At 34.7% G+C, this 25,768-nt stretch overlaps 3 protein-coding genes across 3 annotated transcripts; 1 reads left to right on the plus strand and 2 right to left on the minus strand.

Moving 5' to 3' along the window:
* Positions 1-82: 82 nt before the first annotated feature.
* LOC115443422 lies at positions 83-18,798 on the minus strand. Its single transcript, XM_037441957.1, has 12 exons — positions 18,425-18,798; positions 18,013-18,145; positions 17,366-17,518; positions 16,925-17,000; positions 16,301-16,376; positions 15,891-15,954; positions 15,088-15,223; positions 14,258-14,332; positions 13,944-14,005; positions 13,657-13,672; positions 10,459-13,450; positions 83-4,599 (listed from the first exon to the last, which is right to left on the minus strand). Exons 1-12 carry the CDS (start codon positions 18,602-18,604, stop codon positions 274-276), a joined length of 8,289 nt encoding a protein of 2,762 aa, XP_037297854.1. The 5' UTR covers positions 18,605-18,798; the 3' UTR covers positions 83-273.
* Positions 4,610-10,388, plus strand: LOC119190306. The gene has a single exon (XM_037441958.1). It carries the CDS (start codon positions 4,959-4,961, stop codon positions 10,137-10,139), a length of 5,181 nt encoding a protein of 1,726 aa, XP_037297855.1. The 5' UTR covers positions 4,610-4,958; the 3' UTR covers positions 10,140-10,388.
* LOC115443431 lies at positions 18,790-24,824 on the minus strand. Its single transcript, XM_030168830.2, has 11 exons — positions 24,088-24,824; positions 23,731-23,866; positions 23,104-23,256; positions 22,776-22,851; positions 22,069-22,132; positions 21,723-21,780; positions 21,203-21,341; positions 20,734-20,787; positions 20,604-20,662; positions 20,499-20,514; positions 18,790-20,371 (listed from the first exon to the last, which is right to left on the minus strand). Exons 1-11 carry the CDS (start codon positions 24,577-24,579, stop codon positions 18,811-18,813), a joined length of 2,808 nt encoding a protein of 935 aa, XP_030024690.2. The 5' UTR covers positions 24,580-24,824; the 3' UTR covers positions 18,790-18,810.
* Positions 24,825-25,768: the final 944 nt, after the last annotated feature.

The following is a 25,768-nucleotide window of genomic DNA, read 5'->3' on the forward strand; positions in this document are numbered from 1 at the left end:
ATATTTTTGTACATTACAATATCGTCTCGTTAAGTTACAAATTAGTTTTAAGCTAGTCCTTGTGGTAAAATAATAAATGAGATAAAAAGAAAAAATATTTTTTTATTATCAAACCCAAAAAAAAAACAATATATAAACAAAAATATACAGTAACACTTGATCTGCAAATGCATAAAGACGCCATTTCTTTATTTTCCAAGTTCACTGATAATTTTTAAAAATAAAACATGAAGTTATCGTATTATTATAGTGGATAATATAACTTCCATAAATTTAAAAATAAAATCTGTAAGATTTATTCAAATTTTGCGTTGAACTTACAGAGTCTTCGACATTACCATAATACTGTTTGTTGTCATACACAACTTCTCGAACAATCATGTCACAATCTTTATTTATACTAGAAGATTTCAAATCAGTACCAACATTCTTTTTAAAGTCTAAATCGCGGCTACAAATCTCTTCTTCACTCAATTTTAAACAAACATTTTGAAACACATTCTCATTTGCATCAGATTTCTTAGCACCAATATATTCGCTCGATACTTGGTCTAATTCAAAATTTTTCTTTCCTAATGTGTACGAAAATAATGATTTCCAGTTAAAATGTGACATTTTGTTGTATATATTGCGAATAGATTTTTTCCTACCGCGTTTCGATAGTGACGCTGTATTGAGTTTCTCGTGAGACGTAACATTATAAGCTCCCAAATTTTTGTTGAAAGATTCACTTTTATTTAAACTGTGTTTCTGTGACTTACAGCAGTAATCGTCGCAAGATTTACAATATTTGCATTCGTCGCAATTATATTCAGGGTTATCTTTAAAGGAGACTGTCTGCTTCAGCTTTTCGGAATGTTTAATATTTTTATGTGATGGTCCAAGTTTCAGAATGGGTACTGATTTACCCGACATAGTATTATTGTTAGATATATTCTTTGTTATATTATTTCTGACTGGCGTAGGACCATTTTGTGCAATGTCTTTTAAGTTGATGTGTGGAGGATTCTTTACCGCTTTAACTTTTCCCTTATTTTCAATTAAGAATGGTGATATTACGGATTCGACATCTTTTTTTATTTGTCCGGGTTTCTTATGCGACTCAAACGAGGAATCTACACACCTTTTAGCACCAGTTGGCATTACGTAGTTTTTAATGAATTCTTTTAATTGCATTAGTTTTTCAAGGGGAGTTAGATAAAAATCTCGAGGGTTAACAATTTTGTTAGTTTGTATCGTATTACTTACATTATGTTTCTGGAGACCAGAGTTTTCGACTCTACTACTTTCACTTAGTTTATGGTCTGAGTTTATGTAGGATTCTAAAATTTTATTAGTTTCGTCAAGCTTAGGAGCACATAGAAGCGCTTCAGCAAATTCTGTTGATAGCGTTTGATTTAATGCGTTGACCCTTCCACTATAGCCCTCTATCGATAGTTGTGATATCACGACGTCCGCTTTCTTCTTAGCATCCGATTCTTTCTCAGTATTATTTTTTACCGCTTTTATTTCAGAATGCTCTAAATCCGAAAAAGCCTTATGTACAACCTTTTCTAATCCTTTTAGTTTATGACACGGTTGACAAGCGGCGTCTTTGCAGACTTTAGGTATATCTTCTGGTACTAAGTAACGTTTGATAGTATTTTTTAGGTTAGTCAATTTTTTAACAGGACAAGGCCCAGCTGCTGGTATCTCTTGTTTGGTGTCTTTTGGCGCATTTTTAGTATCATCGTTTTTAGGTTGAGCATTGCCAGTTGTATCTTTACTTATACCAGGTCCATCAGTGATTATACCTGGTCCTTTAGTCACATCTGCTGCGTCCTGCTTTTGTTTTTCTTGTGAAGTCTCCTTAGTGCTTGGCTTTCGAGTATCAGTTTTTGATTCCGTACTAGAAATCTTTTTCAACTCATCCAATTTAGTGTGTTCTTGTTTTACGCCTGTCAATTTAGATGCTTTTAGTTCACTACTTGGTTTCTTGATTTGGGTACCAATATCGGATCCTGCACTCAAGACCTCTTTTAATTCGTTAGTTTTAGATGGTTCTTTTTTTAGATCCGTTAATTTTGAAGGACCTTCTTTATTACTCGACTTCTGTGTTTGGGTACTAACACCGGATTCTGCACTCGAGCTCGTTCTTAATTGGTCAGTTTTAGATCCTTCTTTTTTTACCTTCTTTATTTGAGGGAGAATTTGCTTACTACTAGGCTTCTCTATTTTAGCATCAATTTTAGAATCTGTACTATAGAGCTCTCTTAATTCATCACTTTCAGAAATTTCTTTTTTTACATTTGTTAATTCTGGAAGACCGTCTCTATTGCTTAGTTTCTGTGATTGGGTTTCAATATTCATCTTAGTCTTTGACACATCAATTTTAGAATCTTTACTATAGAGCTCTTTTAATTCATCAGCTTCAGAAACTTCTTTTTCCACTTTTGTTAATTCTGGAGATTCTCCCTTTGTTGTCAGTTTCTTAGTTTTAATGTCAAATTTAGATTCTATACTCGAGTCTTCTTTCAATACCTCAGACTTTGACTCATTTACTGCTACTTCTGTTGATCCCTGGGAACCATTTTTAATGATCTGTTTCGGAGGGTGAGTTTCAACATTAGGATCTACAATGCCCTTCAACCTTTCTGTCTTAGATAGTTCTTTTTTCACATCTTTCAATTCGGGAATGCCAACTTCACTACTCAGTTTTCGAGCTTCGGAATCTTCTTGAGATTCAATACTGAAAACCTCCTTTAGTTTCTCAGTGTCGGAAACTTCTTTATCTGCCTCCGTTAAACCTTTAACCCAATCCTTACTACTCGGTTTCCAAGTTTTTGTTTCAATATCGGATTCTGTAGCAGATTTCTTTATTGCCTCATCAGTTTGAGATACATCTTTTTTTACTTTTGTTAAATTTGACAGACTATCCTTAGTGACTGCTTTCCGACTTTGAGTTTCAACTTCAGATTCTATACTCAAGGTTTCTTTTGAATTGTCAGTGTCCGATTTAATTTTTTTTCTAAATATTGATTCTTTAATTTTGCCCTTACTGCTGAGTTCTTGAGTTTTGGTGCCAATACTGCTCTTACTAACTGGTTTATGAATTTCATTATCAACTTTCGATTTTATACTTGAGACCTCTTGTAATTCATTAGCCTCGAACTTTTCCTTTTTTCTATCTGCAACTTCTGAAGTTCTGCTCTTACTAGCTGGTTTATGAATTTCAGTATCAACTTTCGATTCTATACTCGCGGTCTCTTGAAATTCATCAGCCTTAGACTTTTCTTTTTTTCTGTCTACAAATTCTGAAACTCGGCTCTTACTGCCTGGTTTCTGAATGTGGGTGTCAACTTTCGATTCTATACTAGAAGTCTCTTGTAATTCATCAGTCTCAGATTCTACCTTTTTTCTATTTGCAAAGTCAGAAGTTCCGCTCTTGGTGCTTGTTTTATGAATTTGAGTGTCGACTGTAGATTCTATACTCGAAATCTCTTGTAATTCATTAGTTTCAAATTTTTCCTGTTTTTTATTTGCAAATTCTAAAATTCCGCCCTTATCACCTGGTTTTTTAATTTGAGTATCAGCTTTCGAGTCTATGCTTGAGATCTTTTGTAATTCGTCAGCCTCAGATTTTTTCCTCCTTCCATCGGCAATTTCTGACATTCCACTCTTACTGGCCTGTTCATTAATCTGAGCATCCACTTTAGATTCTATACTTGAGATACCCTTTAAGTAATCAGTTCCGGATTTTTCTTTTTCTACTTTTCTATCTACAAGTTTTGAAATTCTGCTCTTACTGCCTGGTTTCTCTGTTTCAGTATCAAGTTTAGATTCTGTACTTGAGATCTTTTTCACTTTATCAGTCTCAGATATTTCCTTCTTTTTGTCTGTTAATTCTGATAGTCTAGTCTTACTGCTTGGTCTTCGAACTTCAGAGTCACTATGACACATTATACTCGAAACCACATGCAATTCATCAGTTTTGGAAACTTCTTTCTTTAACTTTGAAAGACCGTCTTTACTGGTTGGTTTTTGCGCTTGGGAGTCACTATGACACATGATGCCTGATGAGTCCTTTAATTCATACGCCTTAGATTTTTCTTTTATTTTCTCTTTTAATTTTGAAAACCAACCCTTACTCTTTGGTTTTAGGGTTTTGGTATCAGTATGACTCAGACTATGTTTTAATTCATCAGGCTTTGAAACTTTTTCTAATTCTGAAAGTTCTGAAAACCTACCCATACAGCTCGGTCTCTTAGTCTTGGAGTTAATTTTACATAACGTACTAGAAACATCTTTAAATTCATCGGTATTAGATACTTCTTTTATGACCTTTGTTAATCCTGATAGTCTTTCAGTCATGCTAGATTTCTGAGCTTGGGCACGCATTTTTGATCCTTGACTAGAAACATCTTTTAATTCCTCATTTTTAGTAAGTGCTTTTTTCAGATCCATGGAATCTGGTTGACCCTCTTTACTGATCGTTTTGTGAGTTTTGGCGTCTAGTTGTGATTCCATACTCGTAACATCTTTTAATTCATTTGCTTCAGATACCTCTAGTTTTACTCTTGGTGTTTCCGAAAGTCTGTCCTTACTACCCGGTTTCCGAGTTTGGTGTTCGAGTCACAAGCGTGAATGTGTAAGCGTTATATTTTTTTGTGTTAAGTTAGTTGCAATACAGATCTCGTACAGAGCACCCGTGTCATTTTATTTTAAATCACTACCTGAGCAAAGTCAAAGTAAAATAAACTTTATTACTGCAACAAATGGTCCAAACGAGCCGCATACAAGAAACCGAAGAACCGGCCGGCGAAACAATAGGGATCGTCGCCGATACGTTTTTCTATATGAAGCTCATTAGTGATGAATAGAAACACTCGGCTGCTGCTATACAAATTATATTCGTGTTGTGCATTCAATAGTTATTACTGAGAGAATATTTTACGACGATTAAACAAACAAGTTATAAAATGGCATCTTTCGAACAAACACTGGAAATTTTAGAAGACCTAACAGACAATATATTGAAGACTAAAGCAAATTTTAAGAAAGCACCGAAAATAAGACTGACTAAAGGTTTCGTTGAAGCAAGATTACAAAGTTTAGAAGACTATTGGAATTCATATAAAAATGGATACCAAAATCTTCTGAAGAATACAAAGAAGGAACAGCGTAAGAATATTGCATTTTTTAAAGAAGAATTGTACAGTCAGTGCGAAGAAGTTTATTTGGATTTGAAGTCAGATATGATAGATATGCTCCAGTCATTAAATGAAAAGAAAAAAGAAGACTCCTCTCAGAATGCATCATCACAATTAGAAGAATTGAGTGACTCTGAGGTCAAACTACCAAGGTTAAATCTACCTACATTTTCGGGCGCATATGAAGATTGGCAATCGTTCGAAGATACATTTACGGTTGTAGTGCATAATAATAAGAAGTTAAAGAACGTGCAAAAATTATTTTATCTCAAATCATGTTTGACAGGCGAGGCAAGAAATGCGATCAAACATATTAAAACTACTGAACGAAATTATGAAAACGCTTGGGATACTTTAAAAACGAGATATAGCCACAAGCGACTTATAATGAATTCTATCCTAAAAAGATTATTTTCATTGAAAAAAGTGAACACGTATTTACCAATGCAGATTAAAACACTAATCGACAGTACAAAAGAGTGTTTGCATAGTTTAAATAATTTAGATATTTCTACGACTGGTTGGGATCCTATGATCATTTTCCTAACAGTGCAAAAATTGGATCGTGAGACACATTCGGAGTGGGAAACATTTGTAAGTCGAGAGTACAAAATCGAATTACCCACATTTACAAATTTTATTACGTTTTTGGTGGATAGAATACATACTCTAGAATTAACGACTCAAGTTCCATTAAATTGTCAAAAGATAAATAAAGAAACACGTTCATTACATACCACCACCATACAAGTAGCCTGCAAATTGTGTAACGGAGAACATTTATTATGCCATTGTAAAGAATTCGTGAAATTTGATCCAGAAAAGAGAATCGAGATCGTTAAAACCAATCAACTGTGTTACAACTGCTTATCATCAGGCCATCCAGTGTATAATTGTAGACAGAAGAATTCTTGTAAGATATGTGGAAAGCGTCACCATTCACTTCTTCATTATAAGAAGAAACAATATTCACAGGAAATTGAGAAGATAAATAATACACCTGGAATTTCAACAATGCACGCTAAGGAGAACATACAAGAAGCTCTTCAGGATGAGTCAATCGTGTCAAACTTCGCATGTAAGCAGAATAGAGGATTATTAGCAACTGCATTAGTAGTAGCCAAGAATGAATTTGGTCAGGAGACAACATTACGAGCACTGATCGATCCTGGGTCGCAAGCATCATTTATAACAGAGAGCGCAACTCAACTGCTTCGACTCAAGAAAACTCATGTACAAGGTTCGATTACCGGTGTTGGAGCTACCACAACTTCAGTAAATTATGTAGTACAGCTGAAGATTATATCAAGGTATGATAAACATTTTAATACCCCTGTCAGAGCATACGTATTAAAATCATGTATCACGTCTAAGTTACCAAGTTCTTCAATACGACCAAACAGGATGTGGTCTCACTTAGACGGTCTTTACTTAGCCGATCCACAATACTTCGTGTCGAGTAAAATCGACTTATTACTTGGCATTGATGTATATACAGAGATAGTGAAAAATAATTTGGTGAAAGGTCCACCAGGCTCACCTTCAGCTCAAGAAACAAGCCTTGGTTGGATATTGTTCGGCAACATTTTAGAATCTATAAGATCCAACAATCATGTGGTAGTGATGCATCACCACATAGATGTTAACATGGACACCTTATTGAAAAATCTTTGGAGCATTGATGAATCAACAAAACGTAAACTCACCTCTGAAGAAAAAATATGCGAAGAAATATACCACACAACTCACACTAGAACAGCAGAGGGGAGGTATGTAGTTACATTGCCATTTAAAACATCACCAGAAAATATAGGATCTACAAGAAGTATTGCATTAAAAAGGCTAGAACAATTAGAAAGGAAGTTAGAAAACAAGCCAAAATTAAAAGAAGAATATTCTAAGGTCATGGAAGAATATATACAACTTAATCATATGGAAAAGGTACCTAAAGAAGAGTTAGATAAACCTGCAATTTATCTACCACACCACGCAGTTGTAAGAGAAGACAGTGAAACCACTAAGGTCAGAGTAGTTTTTGATGCTTCGTGTAAGAGTTCAAACAACACCTCTCTTAACGATATGTTATTAGTGGGACCTCAATTACAAGAAGATTTAAGAAATTTAATCATGAGATGCCGTCTGAAGAAAATTTGCTTCATCGCAGATATTCAGAAAATGTATCGTATGATACTAATTGCTAAAGACAACTTAGATTATCAACGTATTCTGTGGAGAAGAGATCCAACACAAGAAGTCGAAGATTATCGAATGCTAAGAGTTACATTTGGAACTGCTTCAGCGCCATATTTAGCCATTAAAACTCTCCAACAATTATCAATAGATGAAGAAAGTAAATATCCTATTGGTGCAAGAATACTGTCTGAAGATTTTTATGTTGACGACTGCATAAGTGGACATTCAACCCTAGAAGAAGCTATAGAAGCAAGCAAACAATTAATAGAGTTGTTAAAAACTGGAGGATTTATATTGCAAAAATGGGCATCAAATTGTAAAGAATTTATAGAACAAATTCCGGAATCATTAAGGAGTGCTAGTATTAACAAAGGATTGATAAAGGAAAGCATAATCAAAACATTAGGGCTATCTTGGAATATGACCACTGATTCTTTTTCATATCAAATAAAACTACCACCCAAGTCTACAATTGCTACAAAGCGAATCATATTAGCAGATTTACAACGTTTATTTGACCCTCTTGGCTGGATATCACCTGCAATAGTTCCTGCCAAAATTTTATTGCAAACTATATGGATGAAAGGACTTGATTGGGACGAAAATGTTGGAAAGATCCATACAGAAGAATGGGAAAAGATACGAGATAGCTTCAATAGTTTACATAGAATACGAATTAAGCGATGGATACATACTGGCAAAGAAATTGATAAAATACAGCTACACGGATATTGTGATGCCTCCATGAAAGCATATTGTGCAGTAGTGTATTATAGAGTAGAAATCGAAAATGGGGATATAAAAACTGGTATTATAGCATCCAAAACAAGAGTGGCACCAGTCAAAGCTATTTCTTTACCACGCCTAGAATTGTGTGGTGCTCTCCTTCTTGCTAATCTATTGACGCAAGTGAGAGAGGCCATGAGGTTGCAACAGAACCAAATTTATGCTTGGACGGACTCTACTGTAGTTTTGTCATGGCTCTTGGGTGACCCCAAAAGATGGAAACCATTTGTAAGTAACCGTGTTATTGAGATATTGGATAATACGTCTAATACACAATGGTTTCATGTAAAGTCTATTGATAATCCAGCAGATTTAGGTTCAAGAGGTACTTATTTAGAAAATCTAATAGATAATAAATTCTGGTGGGAAGGGCCAGAATGGCTCAAGAAGAAGCATATTAATCTCAGTAAACCAAACGTAAAACCTACCGAGATAGAAATAAAAAAAATAGTAGTAAATTCTAAAATAGTAACCGAAGAATGCAAAGTTATAAATTTTGAAAAGTTTTATGAATTGCAAGAACTTTTAAGAACAATAGTATATAGTTTAAGATTTCTAAGGTATAAGAAGAATCCTGAAAATATAGACAAAGGAATTACTACATCTGAATTAGAATCTTCATTATTAAAATGTATAAAAATAGCACAAAAAGAAGAATTTATTAAAGAAATAGAAAATTTATTGAAGAAAAGGAACATATCAAAAGAAAGTAAATTGAAAACTTTGAATCCCTACCTTGATGAAAATAATGTTCTCAGGGTGGGCGGGAGATTAAGAAACTCAAATCTTAGCTATGATCAAAAACATCCAATCATTTTGGACACAAACGGTCATCTCACATATCTTATAGTTGCAGAAGCACACCGAAAGACTTTACATGGTGGTATACAATTAATGTTGAGTTACATTCAGTCTAAATATTGGATAATACGAGTGAAAACTGTAATTAAGAAATGCATACACCAATGCATAATTTGTGCTAAACACAGAGCTTTATCACGAACTCAACTGATGGGAGATTTGCCTTCAGTTCGCACTGTTCCTGCTCGTCCATTTAAACATAGTGGAGTAGATTTTGCGGGTCCTTTGCAAATTTTGATGTCAAAGGGAAGAGGAGCCAAGACCAAAAAGGCTTATATAGCAATATTTATTTGCATGGCTGTAAAAGCTATTCATTTAGAGTTAGTAAGTGACCTTACTTCTGAGGCATTTATCGGAGCATTTCATCGATTTGTATCCCGCCGTGGAAGATGTACTGAAATATGGAGTGATCATGGTCGTAATTTTGTCGGCGCGAATAAAGAATTACAGACGGCATGGAAAGAAGCAAATTTAGATTTACCTGGTCATCTAGTAGATATCCTGGCAGCAGACGGAACGCAGTGGAAATTTATTCCCCCATACAGCCCAAATTTCGGTGGACTATGGGAAGCGGGTGTAAAATCCACCAAGTATCACTTGAGAAGAATTCTGGATTCTCACTTGACCTATGAAGAGCTAACAACCATCTTGTGTCAAATTGAAGCTTGCCTCAATTCACGCCCTCTGATACCAATTGACACAACAAACGCAGAATTAGATATTTTAACTCCTGGACATTTTCTGATCGGAGAAGCACCTGTTACAATACCTAATCCAGACCTTCGTGAACAAAAGATTAGTTACCTATCCAGATGGCAACTAAGTCAACGACTAGTAGCAAATTTTTGGCATCGTTGGCAAACCGAATATTTGTCACGACTGCAGACACGGCCAAAGTGGATGAAAATACAAAGGGAATTTGAGATTGGAGATATAGTCATATTAAAGGATGATCAGCTACCGCCTGGAAAATGGTCGCTAGGTCGAATTATAGCCAAACATCCAGGCGAAGATGGTCTTACTAGAGTTTACAGTATTAAGTGTCGTAACGGAATAGTTAAACGATCATTGTCTAAAATTTGTGCGTTGCCAATCGATAATAATGCTTGAATAGTATAACAATGTGTAGTTAAGCTGTTGTTTATTAAGTTTTGTTCATAATACTTTAAGTTCTGTTTATTTAAATTCTCATGTTAGAAAATATTGTGTAATTTGTTAGATTTTTGTTCTTTTTCATTTAAAGTATTTGTAAAGGACTAGGTCCTTTGGTGGGCGGGATGTTCGAGTCACAAGCGTGAATGTGTAAGCGTTATATTTTTTTGTGTTAAGTTAGTTGCAATACAGATCTCGTACAGAGCACCCGTGTCATTTTATTTTAAATCACTACCTGAGCAAAGTCAAAGTAAAATAAACTTTATTACTGCAACATTTGGGAATCCATTTTAGATTCTGTACTAGAGTCTTCCTTTAAATGCTCAATCTTAGATACTTCTTTTTTTATGTCTATTGATTCTGGAAATACACCTTTACTGTTCAGGCTACGAGTTTGGGTATCAATTTTAGATCCTATATTAGATGTATCTTTTATTTCATCAGCTTTAGATGCTTCTTTTATTTTTGTTGCTTCCGTAAATTTATCTGTATTTTCTAAATCTTGATCTTGGAATTCGGTTTTTAACTCTATACTGGAGGTCTCTTTAAGATTTTCAGTCTTAGACACTCCTTTTTTTCTATCTGGTAATTCCATAAGATCCTGTGTACTGCTTGGTTTATGAATTTGGGTATCAGCTTTAGACCCCACACTAGAAATACCTAACAATTCTTTAGATCTAGAAACATCTTCTTTTACTAGTCCTGTTTTTGAAATATCGCCCTTACTGCCCAATTGTGAATCCTGGAAATCTGTTTTAGATTCTATACTAGATGTTATTTCTAGTTCTTTGGTCTTGGATGCTTTCTTGCCATCTGATAATTCCGAAGGACCCTCTGTTCTGCTCGGTTTATGAACATGGGTATCGATTTTAGAACCCGCACCCGAAATATTTTCTAATTCGTCAGCCTTAGATACATCTTCTTCTACTTCTACAGTTTTAGAAATTCTGCCCTTACTGCCCAATTGCAAATCATGGGAATCCGTTTTAGGTTCTATACTAGATGTCTGCTTCGGCCCGTCTGTTTTTGATACTTCTTTTTCAACTTCTAATAATTCTGGTAGTTCATTTCGACTACTTGTTTTATATGTTTGGGTATTAATCATCGATCCTTTTGTCTGTATATCTTTTAAATCTTCAACTCCGGATGCATCTTTTTTTCCTTCTACTGAAAGCCTGCCCATGCTCCCTGGTCTTTGAACTTGAGAATCTATATAAGATTCTATATTAGATGCCTCTTTCACTTCATCAGTTCCGGAAACTACTTTTTTGACATCTTTTAAATCATCTTTACTTCTCACTTTATGTATATCATCAACTTCAGATCCTGTTATAGACTCGTGTTCTAATTTATCAGTTTGCGACACTCTTTGTTTGTCTTGTGCTAATACCGAAAGTCTGTCTTCACTACTCAATTTGTCAGTTTTAGAATAAATTTTAGATTCTATACTAGACCCCTCTTTCAATTCATCAGTCTTGGATATATGTTTTTCTACCTCTGACATACCTGAAACCTTACCCTCAAAACTTGGTTTTCGAATTTGGCCATCAATTTTAGAATCTGTACTGAATTCCTTTTTGAATTCACCAATCTTAGATGCTTCTTTTTCCATCTCTTCTAATTCTGAAACCCTACCTTTACTGCTTAATTTCTGAGGTTGGGAATCAATATCAGATGTTTTACTCGAAATTTCCCTCAACTCATCAACTTTAGATACGTCTTTTTCTAACGTGGTTGATTGTAAAAGACTATCTTTACTGCTGCTGCTGATTTTCTCAGTTAAAGTATCAACTTTATGATCTGTACTTGAAACCTTTAATTTTTCAGTCTTTGATAATTCTTTTTTAACAATATTATCTTTTCCGTCAATAACTTCTATTGACTCAGCAGCTGATGGTTTTACTTGTTCGTCTATATCTTTTACTTTATCATTGGGTGCCGAAGGGCCTTCCATTAAATTGGTTGGACTAGTTTTTCCTGTGCTTTTGATTTTCTCTTTAATATCTCCATTTGCTTGTAATTCTTTAGATTCCGCATCTTCTGATGGTTCTGATAAAGCCTTATTTATATACTTTGCTATTTTTAAAAGTTTGTCACATGGTTGACACGTCCCATCTTTATATGTTTTTTTCATTTCTTTAAGTACCTTTCCGATACTTTCTGTTTCGATTTCCGATTTATCTTTCATATTTTGCGTTGTATTAGTTAATTTTGAAAAATTATCTTCCTTTTTGTTATCAGATATTTTCAAATCATCTTTTAAATTAAGTTCATTTGAAGCTTTTAGAGCATCCTGCAGTTGAGTTTTAAATTTATCAGGACTGACCGTATTTTCATTTCCTGTAAACGGTTTTGTTGATTCCTCTTGCTTACAAGGCGTACAACTCGAAACTCGCGTATTACTAGTGCAAGTTGAAATGTTGCCTTTAGCACACTCCGCATTAGGTCGCAAAATAACTAGTTCCACACTTCTAACTGTTGATATAGTTTTATGCACAAGTTTTTTCTCTGGTTCACTAAGCACTGAAGCATCCTTCATAACTTTATTAATTAATTCTACTGAAGTCTGATTATCTTGATCTTTGAACGGTTCAACAATATTGTCCATCTGACTTATGCTACTTTCCTGGCTGACAATGTCAAATTCAGCATCAAAATGCCCATAGAATTCTGGCACAATATCTGTAGCGACTTCTTTACTAAAACGAACTCCTAACTTTTTGCCCCCTCCTGGCGTGCCAGTGTTTATATTATTATTTTCAAAGTTAGTGCTTTCACCGTAAGAGACTTTGAGTGAACCAATAAATGAAGTTTGTTTCCCTACTTCTACTTTTTCTTTACTACCTTTTCCTGTTTGTGATAAATCAATTTTAACCCTTTTGCCTGCATCCGATAAGGACTTATTTTCTTTAATTTTTGAACGCACTTTGATCACGCACGGTGGGCATGGCGTTTCTTCTGGGGGTTTTAGATTGCTTTTAGAAGGAAGTGGCATTGGCGCAGGCGCCGTAACCGACGCAGTTTTAACAGGCGAAGCAGCCTGGGGTAGTTCTATTTCTTTCTTTAATTTTACTATATCTTTAGGTACCTGCTTATACCTAAATTTGCAATAACACGTAGCATCTTGCGTTTGAACCTTTTCCTCTACGGGTATTTTATTTTTTTCAAGACATTCCTTTTCTCTCCGCTTTCTTCTCACATCTGCTAAAGATTCGCAAACACCTTCAGGCACTTCGATTGGTAGATCTTTACATTCATACTGACTAGCTCTGTAGGAAGAAGTATAATTATAATCAAAAAACAATACTAAATAACAGTTTTCTTGAAGCTATGCGTTTAGATATTGGATGTCATATTTTTTTATGACCATTATAGAATATATGAGGGCAAAAAATAAGTTATTATTCGTTATAGTATCGGGAAACACAGTAGTATTTTCTCTATTTCAAATATTAACTTAATAATTGATACTCACTTAGATAGATGTCTCTCTGCAACCAAAAATATACATTCAGTACAAATTACAATCGAGGTAAATGTTAGCAGCTCATAATTCCAAGACTATTAGACTTCCAAAAAAAATATTAATTTATTCCTTACCAATAAAGGAAAAAAATTTACTCTTTTATAAAAATTATATCGCTGTTTCTGTCTATACATTATACGTTAAAAATTAAAAAAGAGACATGTTCTATTTGGGTTCATAGTTGAACTTATTAAAAATATACATACATAGCAAGTCTTTTGTAAATGAATACACACCTTGTATTTCAAAAATGGATGTGATCAAGTCCTTTTTTACTTGCGATATCCTTTGTTTTATACTGCAAAAAGTGTAATGAATTCTTATGTTTACGATTTGCGAATGTTAGACATTGTAATAAAACTATTTCTCGGATTTTCTCGCGGTTTCTTGTATTATACTTTTCCCTGACGTTTTAAAAACTTTGCAGCCTTCATGGTCACGAAGGGAAACGTCGGGAGCAAATTATAACATAAAAAACCACAAGAAAATCTGTAAAAAGTGTTTAAATATCACTAAGTATTACATAACGTTGTATTAAATGAACACTTACTCAGTTACATGGAATAATTTGTCAGCTGTTTTAACCACGCCCAAAAAAACGGATCCCCGCGGCGCGCAGACTGGTCTGAAAAATAAAAGAAATTGTCTATGCTCTTTTGATTTAAATTGCAAAGCGGTATCTGTTTGCGAAGTAGAGTTGGGTAGGACATGACATAAAAAAGAGTTTGTAAGAGTAGCCTCTTTTTAGCATTGAGCCGGTACAACGTCCTACTTCAAATGAGGCAAGGCGTAGTGAGGCTCGGCGCTTCAATGCGTATCTTACAGTATTTTGTAATGTTAACCCTCAAAATATTTCCCTCTCGCTCGCGACTCGAAACGCAGTAATGTAATGTCCATTGTAAAATAACGTCCTACTGTAATTTGTAGCATGCGGTTCTCTACCTCACTGTCCTCGTCCTACAGTTTACCAAAGACGGAGAATAAGTAACGCGACTGCTGCGTCATAAAATTTGAAGTAGTACAATATATAATTTTGAGCCACTCTTACATTTTGACGTCATGTCCCGGACAAATGTACCGCCTCTTGTATGTCCTACTCAACATTATTGCGAAGTATATTGTTTGTGTACAGCAAATGAGAAAATAGAAACCATTGACGCAATTATTTTTGATCATTAACAAAAATATATACATTTCTTAAATATTTAAGAATAGAATAAAATATCCAACTCTGATTCCTTGGACCAATAGGCAGCTAACGAACATCATTGTTTCGAGCTCTAATACAAAGTTTTGTTATGGAGCTTAGAGTTTTGGAATTTATTTCAAACTTTAATCTTCTTTATTACTAATACATTTTTCCTATATAAAGTTTCGAACCCTTTATACGATGCTACATTCAATTCCGCTCCTTCTATATCACAGAGGAACTCTTCCTCAGGCATGCCAAATAGTAGATGTGAATAATCTCCGATAATGAATTCACCATCACCGTCAACTTGCGACTGAGTTGATACTGAAACAATTATATCCCAATACTAAGCCATTGTTTGACCCTTCAAGTCATCACGTTAACTTATTTTTTCATCGATAAAATTTTTGCATTAAGGTTATAGCTTAAGGTCCATTTTTCATACATTTTGTTTCACCTTTAATCTGGGTAACTAAACAAGTATTGACAAGTAAAGAATTTAAATTCACGTCTAGTTAATTTTCGTTGTATTAAATTTTAAAGGCCGAAATATCCATGCATATTAATTATTTTTACGTTTTTCTTTCAACTGCGAGAACTAATCACTAACTAGACGTGAATTTAAATTCTTTACTTGTCAATACTTGTTTAGTTACCCAGATTAAAGGTGAAACAAAATGTATGAAAAATGGACCTTAAGCTATAACCTTAATGCATTATTTTTTTGTAGATCCTTGGGTAACCTGAATCTATGTTATTTTAATTTACATATTTCCTTTTTTTTATATTGCCTTAGTAGGCAAACGCGCAAGCAGTCCGCCTAATAAGTAGCATCCGCGCACCATGGACTAAAGCAATGCCAGAGGCACAGCCAAGCCCTTGCCTACCGGAAGGTGAGCACTCTTTTTAAGCCTCGATTTCATCTCCTTCCAAATATAATTGTGAGTACCAAGTTCCCTCAAAAATATACTATGACAATAGCCTTCCTTACCAGTACAGCGAAACTGATCGCATATCCGATCTTTCCATCCATCCATCTGTTCTTTCTTCGTGTCCTAGAAAATCATTTAGTAATATACGAGATGTTTAAGACGATACAGTTTTCGTCCATTTATTAATGTGTTAATTGTTGGCACTAGCTTAACTGTCCGTTTATGTAAATTTCTTTCACTACGCTACACCTAAACATTACACGCTACTTTTTATAATTTAATCCGAGACATTTTTTCTTCTTTGGAAGCTACGACATTTAAAATGAAGATGTATTTTTAATGTCCAAAATATTGATCGACCACTGTGATAGAAAACCTCTAGAATAGTCTTCAGGACGTGAATAAGAAAAATAAAACTCATCTGACGAAATTAAACTAACGGTAACATCCAGAATGACTATCACATCACCTGTACTTCTTGCACCTCCGCCGGTGCGTCGACAGTCACCATTTTTTTTTTCATTTCCGCTATCACCTTCACGAAACTGCGAGCCACATTATATTCCATTTTAATAGATAATTACAATCTTTTAATTTTACTTTCCACCTCCCTGAGCTCGAGGATTTCAAATTCCAGGTCAGTAAAAGTGATATCGAGTTGTTCCTGCTCTGCTTCCTAAATCACTATTTTGGGTGTTGAGAAAGGGGCGGCACACGGCCCCGAGGCCGTGTGCCGCCCCTTAGCCTAGCCGCTCTAGGCCCGAGCCTAGAGCGGCTAAGACTGCTAATCCACCACTGGATGACACATACATCGAAATGTGGTTATCGTTTCTGCCTAACCCTTAGATGATTAAATCCATGAGTACGTGTGTGTGTCACAGCCTTTTGAATTTTTTTTTAGGTCGATGAGTTCTACCAACATTGATACGCTTTTGATCTAATAACGTTCCAGCGACATCACGTGAATGAACATTATGGATTTCGACCATTCTCTATTAACTAACTAATTCTAAGCTTTGAATAATGAACATCAGCGAGACCTTTCAAAATAATAATCCTTACTACTACTCCTTCCTCCTTAATACTAACTTACTCCTTTTGTATCTTCTTGTTCGTAATGTAAAACTTGAGACATCCTGATAGACAAAATTCAGGACCACGTTCTGTCACTAGAAAGATGTTAATTAGATGCTGTAATATAATAAACAATCTACGCGGATAGAAATAATAGAAGCAGTTGTAACTACTGGTAGTATAAATAGTCCGACTCTACTGATGAGGGCCAGAGACTGACAGGAAATCGAACAGTTTTGCTTTATGAGATATTATATATTTATTTATTTTATGAATTTATTATGGTTTCAATATTCAAAAACACTTAAAATATATCTCCATACTTTTTGCAAAGCTGCCGGCTGGTCGTAAATTGTTTCATCATTTATCAAGAAAGCAGCAAAACTAATTTCAAATTGACCTTTCCTTAAATTGAAAATTGTTTAAGTCAAAAGTAATGCATATCACATGGGTAACTCACAAATCTCACGTCCTTGCTTACTCTTGTAAAATTCGGATTCTTTCTTCGCAGCTTCAGCAAAGTTCCTCACTAAATCACCCGCTGGTTTCGGACGTTTCACAATGTGCAACTTACATAGAATGGGCCTCACACCCCACCAGTTATAGCGAGGTACTACAAATAATCAGAGATTACAGAAAAAAAAAATGTCAGAGCGGAGGCTGTTTTAGGCAATTTCATTTCCAGTATTTCCACTTAGCGCCATTTTGAATAAACGATCCCAATCCCTTTTTCTATCTATTTTAAAAATGGATAAATCAAAAAGTTCCTTTGACAAATGACAAATTCTGATTGGTTCAATATTAGAAGCGGAATGAAGATTGAGTTTAGGATCGTTTATAAAAAACGGTTGGTAGAGTACTAAAACTGACAGAAAATCTACGTGGAGTAAAAGCTTGATGCTGCATTTTGTATCATCTTAAAAGCCAAAGGGTGGTTATCGATGATTCTTTTGGAGAGATCACTTAACATCATCTTAGCTTTACTTCCACGTATGCTGGCATACTATAAAAACATGCCCATGCATTTTTACTATTGCTTAATCACTAGTTTTGTTAAGACTCCATGATGCCTAATTAGGTAGGTGATAAATCAAAACTCATACTTACTAATTGGAAGTCTTTTCCTAGGCAATAAAGTATTGCCTTTGCATGAACAAGAACAGTCGCCCGTGGGACAAACGCAATGGAGGGCTAGTGGAGCGTCCCATGCTACATACGCTAGCGGTGGCGGTAGCTCCACCTTCGAGGAGACAAGGAACTTATATTGTGATGTTATTATGAGACGATTTGTCTCAGTGTGAAGAGCTCTGTGCAATGCCGTGATTTATTTAATATATGCTAGGTACTATTGCTAATCTTTAAGAATACCTATTTGTAGCGCTATTTAAACAAACTATTTAAGCGTCTAATTTCTAATTTAACTGCAAACTATTTAAGCGTCTGGTTATTTAGCCATAAAAACAACATGGAGGAAGTTAAAAGTGACGTATACATAAGTAAAATATCTAAATTATCTTACCTTAGGGACAAAATGTTTCCGTTCACATACTTTCTTCCTTGATAACTTTTCCAACTTCGCCACAACTTTACTTAGCGCGACATCTTGATCACTCGTAGGCGGTTTTCCAAATTGTCTTTCATGTTCTTGTTTGAACCATTCCCTTTCTGCTTCAGCCTTCCTTGTTAGCCAGTCCGTCATATCTATTATTTTATTTACAAAGTGACTTCACATGATTTTATTTATTTTAATAACTTCTAAAATATACACTTGCAATATTTGTGATTGTAAAATTTTTATTTACAAAGTATTTTGGCATTTGCTGTCAGGAATCTTTCAAATATTGCATCGAAATCTTTCCGTCAATAGACGTCAAAACAAAAGAGTTTGGTTGTTTCCAAAAATATTCAATAATAAAATCGGTAATGTTTTGGCATAACTGGTTCAGTTTCTTGGCCTTTAATATCGTATTTATTGGAGTCACTACCCGTGATCTGACTACTGCTGAGATGTCGCAACGACTCTACATTTTGTACCACTTCGTCTGTATAGTACGAGTGATTTTCAGATATGCTCTTTACAAATTTATCATGTTTCTTTATTGGCTCTTCCTTACTTTCTTCTTTTCCCAACGTACGCATACTGCTTTTAGATTTCGCGTTATCACCTGCATTTGTATCTTTATCTTTTTCTGTCATAAATGAGAACCAGCCTCTCCATCCAGAGTTCGACACTTTTCTGGATATCATAGTTAAAACTCCACTACTGTTAAATTCTTCGGAATTGCTTCTCGATCGTGAATAACTCGATGGAGGCTTTTTTAATTTACTGATAGAAGAGCGCTTACTTTTTACTGACGAGCTTTTACTGGATGAAGATTTTATGTCTTTTACAAAATTGATTACAGAGGATTTATGTATCTCTTTAATTATATCTTCTTCTGTGTTTTTAATTTTTGTACTGCTTAATTTGTCTCCAGAATGTGGTTGAGATTTAACAACGTTTTTGTCTGAACCTTTATCCTTATTTCTATCAGTTGCGAATGTCATATGATCCAAATGAGAGGAAATAGCCTTTTTGTTCTTACCATTCTTGTCTACACAGCATTCTACAGCTTTGTGGTAGTGCAATTCATTTCGAACAGCAGCTTTCTCTAGGCAACTACATGATTTTAATAACTTCTCATTTTGTATTTTCTTGCTGATATTTACTTCTTTTGTGAGATCAGATGAAGCTAAATCTTCAAAACGTCTGTTATTTTGTTCTATATTTTCATCAATATAATCAAGTGCCACATATTTTACTACATTATTATCTTTTACTTTAAGTTCTATGTCCTTTCTAATATCCTTATCTACGTCTTTTAATGTTGTCTCTAGTAACGCCTTCTTATTTTTCACTTTAGAAGCTGTCTCTTGTATTCTTTCTGTGGCTTTAAGTAATGCATCTTTTTTTATGTTTTTGTTTATAACTTCGAGTGCTGTTTCTTTTATTATGTCTATTTCCTTAAGGTCGGCCTGTTCTATTATTTCCTTTTTGCTTTCTTCGAATGCTGTATTTCCTATTGTATTTTCAGCTAATTGCCCAAGTGTTGTTTCTGGTTTAACATTTTTTTCTATAGCTTTGTGTATTGTTTCCTGTTCCGTATGTCTTCCGGGCTCTTGTTTTACGTCTTTGTCTATTACATTAATAGACAACTTCTTTCTACACGGATGAGGTGTATCGACCCTTTTGAAATATTTCTTGAAAAAATCATTAACTTCCCCTTTTAATTCAACAATTCTCTCTAATATCGGCGGGCAGACAAATTCGGGTTCTTCTGGTATGGCATCTCCTGCTGCCTCTTCTACTTTCTTATCCTTTTCCATATCCTGTTCTTTTGAGGAGACTGACTTGCATTTGCATTTTCCTAACATGCTTCCTAATGATTCAATAAAGCTTAATCCTCTGAATTGACATGATACATCGCTGTAACGTAATAGAATTATATTATTTCCCAGAATATTAGTATTTATTATATAAAAACTCTAGAAGCTCGATCAAAAACTACAAATACTCCAGTTGAAACTCACTCGCTAATTGAATTAAAACTTACTTGCAGCAATAGCTTTCTGGAAAACAAACAATAATATTAGATCATTTCAACAGGTTCTTGAAATTACCACAAATAGACACCAATTACCAAATAAATTACACAAACCTCGTGCCGCTGACATCGTCGAATACATCTCCTTGATTTTAGAGATATGCTGCTTGATTCTGAAACGAATCATTAGAATTTAAATATCACATTACCTACGCATCTTATTTAATAAAAAAAACATACATACTCTTCAACGTGTAATACTTTATTAATACTAAACGCGCATGGATCAGGCGGCTCACTGAAAACGATAATAAGTGGATTAAAACAGCGCTGGTTTTCGTTTATTGCTAAATATAGATCAACTAACAATCATCGAGTGAAGTATCACATACTATATAAATCATCTTTTATGCCTGAAGCTTGCTGATCTTTAGTAAAGGAATTAAAGATTAGAAGACAGGGGTTGTGAATGACTTCTATTATTCATCGTCATCGTCTCGAAAAGCTACAGTTTCATATTAGTATTTCGCAATGGTACCACATGGCCAAACAAGAAGAAAATCAAATATTCGAAGTTTACCATCTTTCTGAGTGATACAACGTTTGGTTACTAATGACCACAACATAAACGCTCAATCATCTCGGAATTCCCGTGGCTGTGGTGATTGCATTTTTCCCCCAAAAAGAAAGTCGAATGCGTACAATAGACATACTGAGAATAAGTCGAGATCTGCAACTTCATCCCTTCCACGTCGTTCATGACGGAGTCATCGATGGAGCCGTACAGCACGGCGCTGTAGTCTCCCATCATCAACTCGCCAGTTTCGGGATCGTTTTCTGTTTGTGTGGCCACTGCGAGTAATTTTAAATTGAGACTCGCGAACGTCAGTACCTTGACTGACGAAAATTCAAAATAACACTTTGATCTAATTCGATATAGAATTTATTTATACTGTTATATGTTATATATGTTACTATACTGGGATGCCGAGTCTATCCCAGTATAGAAACATTAAAATAAAAATTTGGAGTCTAGATAGACTTGTAGCTGGATTGTAACTTTTTATTCGAAGAACTCACTCTCGAAATATGTTTACAAACTTCAAACTGCAGGTCTCTACACCTAAATAATATAGCTAGAAATATTGCAGGTAAAAATTATATTATGATACTTCTATACAAAGATGTAACAAAAAATCCATAGCCTGAACACAAATTTTAAATATGACTCACCAGTGCAAGAGAACTCGTCGCAAACCTCCGCCGATACAGACTCCCCGACGTCTTCTTCCTGCACAATTATTTAATTATTTTGTACGTCGTACAAAGCGTTATGTAATTTATTTTTTATTTTAAAACAATAACAAAGGTTTTGTACAACTTTCCGGTACTTTGAGTAACATAATTTTGAATATTAGAAAAAAAATTACACTTTAGAGTTACATAACTTTTGGAGGCGGGGTGGGGGCGTACAGGAAAACGTTACGGCGCGTTACATGCATTACAATGGCTTCGCATTGTCAGTCACTTGCAAGTTGCACAATGTTTAAAGAATAGGAAAGGATAAATATGGCTTTACCAATAACATTCCTAGTCCGCCCACGTCGACCTTCGCTTGCATTTTGGCAATTTCAGCTGCGAGACTGCAAGATACGTTCAGATCATATATTAACAATTACAATACCCCTGAACGCTATCCTTGTAAAGTATATATTAATACTAATAATTAAAAAGGTCCCTATTCCGATATATGCTTCTAATATAAAGATCTAATCTCCAATATGTTATCTGCACTTCGTTTGTTGTAAATTTTTGTAATGCCACTAAAATTGTTGATTCCAAGGATCTCTTCCAAACAACCACACATCATTTTAATTTGCAACCAACACTTTAAGATAGATAATTTAATAAGGAATATTTTGGTACTTTAAAATATTTAAAAACACTTAAAATCGTTTTTTACTGAAATTATATCTACATTTTCCCGCTGGTAATTCATACGACGCGCCGTCAAGTATGGAACGAATTTCTCAAGGAGGGGTCTTTAAGCAAATCAGCAAGCCGCATATAGTAAGACAGAAGCGGAACAAAATTTTATGGTAAAGAAATATTTCACGATAGTATTTTGTATTTAAACATGACCGTCGCACATTATTTAGTACCAAAGTATGCTAGGCAAGGTTGCTTAGGTTCCGAAGATGTTCATAGAATCCGATATACCGCACCATACACATATAAGAACTGTAGTAGGTACAGTCGTGAAAAATATAAAGAAGCTCGACTCACGCGGCATCCACGGCCATGCTCGATACTAGATATTGTAGACAACCCGACATACAAAACTCCGGACCCTTTGCATTCACTGCAAAGAATACGAGCAATTAGGAAATTCTTTACTAATCAGCGGATAAGTTTCAGCGTTTACCTAATCCATCTGGAGATGAAAGAAAAAGGATTTTGTTTCCCTTTTTCTATATACCAACTTTTCAATGATCTCTTATCTTCGGTGTAAGGCTGATCAGAATAATTTATTTGAGAAGAAGGTACAGTCAATTTTTTTTTATTTGTGTAAGTCATCGAAATTTTCGGTTTCCTTATCAATATTGTGACTTACATTCTTTCCTACCCTGTGGACTTGAATAGTATTCAGCCTCTTTCTTCGCTGCTTCCACAAGCTTGGGTATCAACGTGCCCGCCGGCTTGGGATATTTCATAAAACGAATCGCCCAACAAAAAGGTTTTATGCCGAAGAATGTGGGACGCCTTTCTGAAATTCCATACATACAAAGAAATTCACGTAGGTAAAATATTTGGCCGATGCTCCGAAGTAAAAACGCCCGAGTTAAAAAATAACCATCTTTCTTCAGTCTTGTGACAGCCTCAAGGCTTACCATGTAAAATAACTGAAGTGGTAACCGTGATGATTATGTTGAAGAAAATGAAATTTAAGATGAGCGGTAGTAATAGCTCGCTTAGTCCGCGAAAGTAGTAAAAAAAGGCAAATATATTTTTGACAGCGAAAGCAGAAGCTACCTTATAGGAGCGTCAAAGGGAACAACCTTCCAGGGACCTCATGCTTATGCGAAGGACCTGAGTCATCTCATCTGTTGAGTCTTACCAAACATTTTAAAGCGAGGACTTTGTTTATGCTACCGTTCCAAACCTCGCGTCGTTTCAGGTCGCCACTGCATAAAAATAAACAATACCGAATTCCACTTCATTAAATTGAAGTTTAACTCACTGTATGGTATCTTTGCTGGCGGCAATATTGAGTTCTTCCTATCTGGACACTTGCATAACTCGGCGGGGCAAGTACAGGTGATGGCGAGTGGAGTGTCCTTCCAACTTACTTGCTCCAGTTCTGACACGTGGCGCAACTTCATAAAAAAGAATTAAAATCTAATTCTCTACGTTTTTCGTTAAACACGGAGCATAATATTTCCGATTGACAAAAAGAATAGACTACCATAGATTTAACTAAAATATATAATTTTCAAAGCTTATATCCGTTAATACCTATCATTGTATTCATAACCATCAAGTCGTAAGAAGTATATAATATTGAATTGCATAGCTACTGGCTGCACAAGAAACTTACTGGTGGCGCATAGCAAATACGCTCAAACGGAATGCACTTTGATTTCCGTATCAATCCATCCGTAGCCTTCTTCATCAAAACATTCTCATCCTCAGGCTTTGGTTCCCCCACTTGCCTACTATATTCTCGTTTGAACCACTCCCTCTCAGCGACCAGCTGTTTCGTTCTACCCGCATCTCCGACGCCGTAGACAAAAAACTCATTTCTTCTCTTATGCCTATGAAACAACTTTCTGTACGTCTCTTTTTCTTTACCCCGTTTCAGAAAATTCACGACTGAAATATAAGACGCGGTTATGTTTTTCAAAACAATATACCACTGTTGTTTTCGAGTCGTAATTTTTTCGCTAGCATGACTAATTCTGCTGGTTATTATGTCGAAGTCTTCAGCTTTGATGTCATTACATTCTATCCATCTATTACTGCTTCTGTTATATTTTTTAATATTGTATCCGACATCATTTGAACTACTGCTATCGTATTCCTGATGCATAGGCACGTAAGAGTGTTTATGAGGAGATAAAACTTATTAGGAGACGAAGAGACTTAGGAGGAGATAGACAAATTAATATATCCTTCTAAGCAATTATAAAATATTTTTTTGGAATATCAACCGAATTATTCTACAATTTCTTTTTGTATAATTTTTTGAAAATAAAGTGCCTAACGCATGACGCTGTCTATCAATTTGTTAATATTTTATTTATTTAGCATTATAATGATACGTTCATTACCCAATATTTTATTATTAACATATTAAACAGATTAATAAAGATGCTTACGGGCATTATAATATTATGTATATGTTCGTATTTTAATGTTGTAAGGTGAGTCGGGGGAAGTGCGCCATAAAATTTTCATAGCTGGATTCAATGCAAAATAATTTCTTTTTGTGCTGACTTAAGAATATAATTTTATTAATTTAAGAATATTTGGTATTTTGTGATAACAACCTATAGCCATTCAAGGAAATTGGACCATAAATTAATAATATTTTGCTCAAAGTAAAAAAAATGGGAGTAGGCGCACTTGCCTCTGGAAATGGGGTAAGTGCGCCTGTGTAAAAAAACGCCAATATGAAACATTATAAAGAAAACACTCATTTTAGTCCATAGAGAAATAAGTTTTACTCGCAATGCTCTTGGATAATTTTTAATCACTCAATATTATAACAAACTATGGCTGTCAAATGAAATTCGGGGTAAATGCGCCATATATATGTAAATCAGGGCTTCAAAACATTTTAGATTTTTTTTTGCTATATTAGAGTTTTGTGTGCGGATATGTTGGAATAAAAAAATGGTAGCCCTAATATAAAATCCATTTTATTTCTAAAAACTAAAATAACATACAAAAATGTAGAAATTATCAATTTCGAATGCGTTATAACTCAATTACTTAGAATTTGGCCTTATGACATTTGATATGTTTTAGCTGCATTATATCCAGATAACGTGCCTGATCGAACAGTTGGAACCTATTCACGTAAAGTTGCTCTAGACCAAGGTATTTCAGTTTTTCTTTTGTAAAAACGAATTAACTAATACGCCCTTTTATTTAAGTCGGCTCGAAACAAAATACCTTGAGTACAAAAAAATTCTGCTGTTAAGTATAACATTTTTATAATAATAATTCATATTAGTAAAACTTATTCTCAAAAAGGTTGGTTATATATGGATCAG

The sequence above is a fragment of the Manduca sexta genome, chromosome 23 (genome assembly GCF_014839805.1).
Source record: "Manduca sexta isolate Smith_Timp_Sample1 chromosome 23, JHU_Msex_v1.0, whole genome shotgun sequence".
NCBI classification, from domain to species: domain Eukaryota; kingdom Metazoa; phylum Arthropoda; class Insecta; order Lepidoptera; family Sphingidae; genus Manduca; species Manduca sexta.

What these genes read in the sequence shown, in the direction of transcription:
- LOC119190306 (XM_037441958.1), top strand. Translation starts at nt 4,959, where the DNA reads ATGGCATCTTTCGAACAAACACTGGAAATTTTAGAAGACCTAACAGAC.
- LOC115443422 (XM_037441957.1), bottom strand. Translation starts at nt 18,604, where the DNA reads ATGACGGACTGGCTAACAAGGAAGGCTGAAGCAGAAAGGGAATGGTTC. An exon ending in TAGGAAAAGACTTCCAATTA is followed by an intron (nt 17,519 to 18,012) that starts GTAAGTATGAGT and finishes GATTATTTGTAG; the next exon opens with TACCTCGCTATAACTGGTGG. An exon ending in TAAGCAAGGACGTGAGATTT is followed by an intron (nt 17,001 to 17,365) that starts GTGAGTTACCCA and finishes ACATCTTTCTAG; the next exon opens with TGACAGAACGTGGTCCTGAA.
- LOC115443431 (XM_030168830.2), bottom strand. Translation starts at nt 24,579, where the DNA reads ATGCATCAGGAATACGATAGCAGTAGTTCAAATGATGTCGGATACAAT. An exon ending in AGCATGGCCGTGGATGCCGC is followed by an intron (nt 22,133 to 22,775) that starts GTGAGTCGAGCT and finishes CGTATCTTGCAG; the next exon opens with TCTCGCAGCTGAAATTGCCA. An exon ending in CAGATCTCGACTTATTCTCA is followed by an intron (nt 20,788 to 21,202) that starts GTATGTCTATTG and finishes TATCGTTTTCAG; the next exon opens with TGAGCCGCCTGATCCATGCG.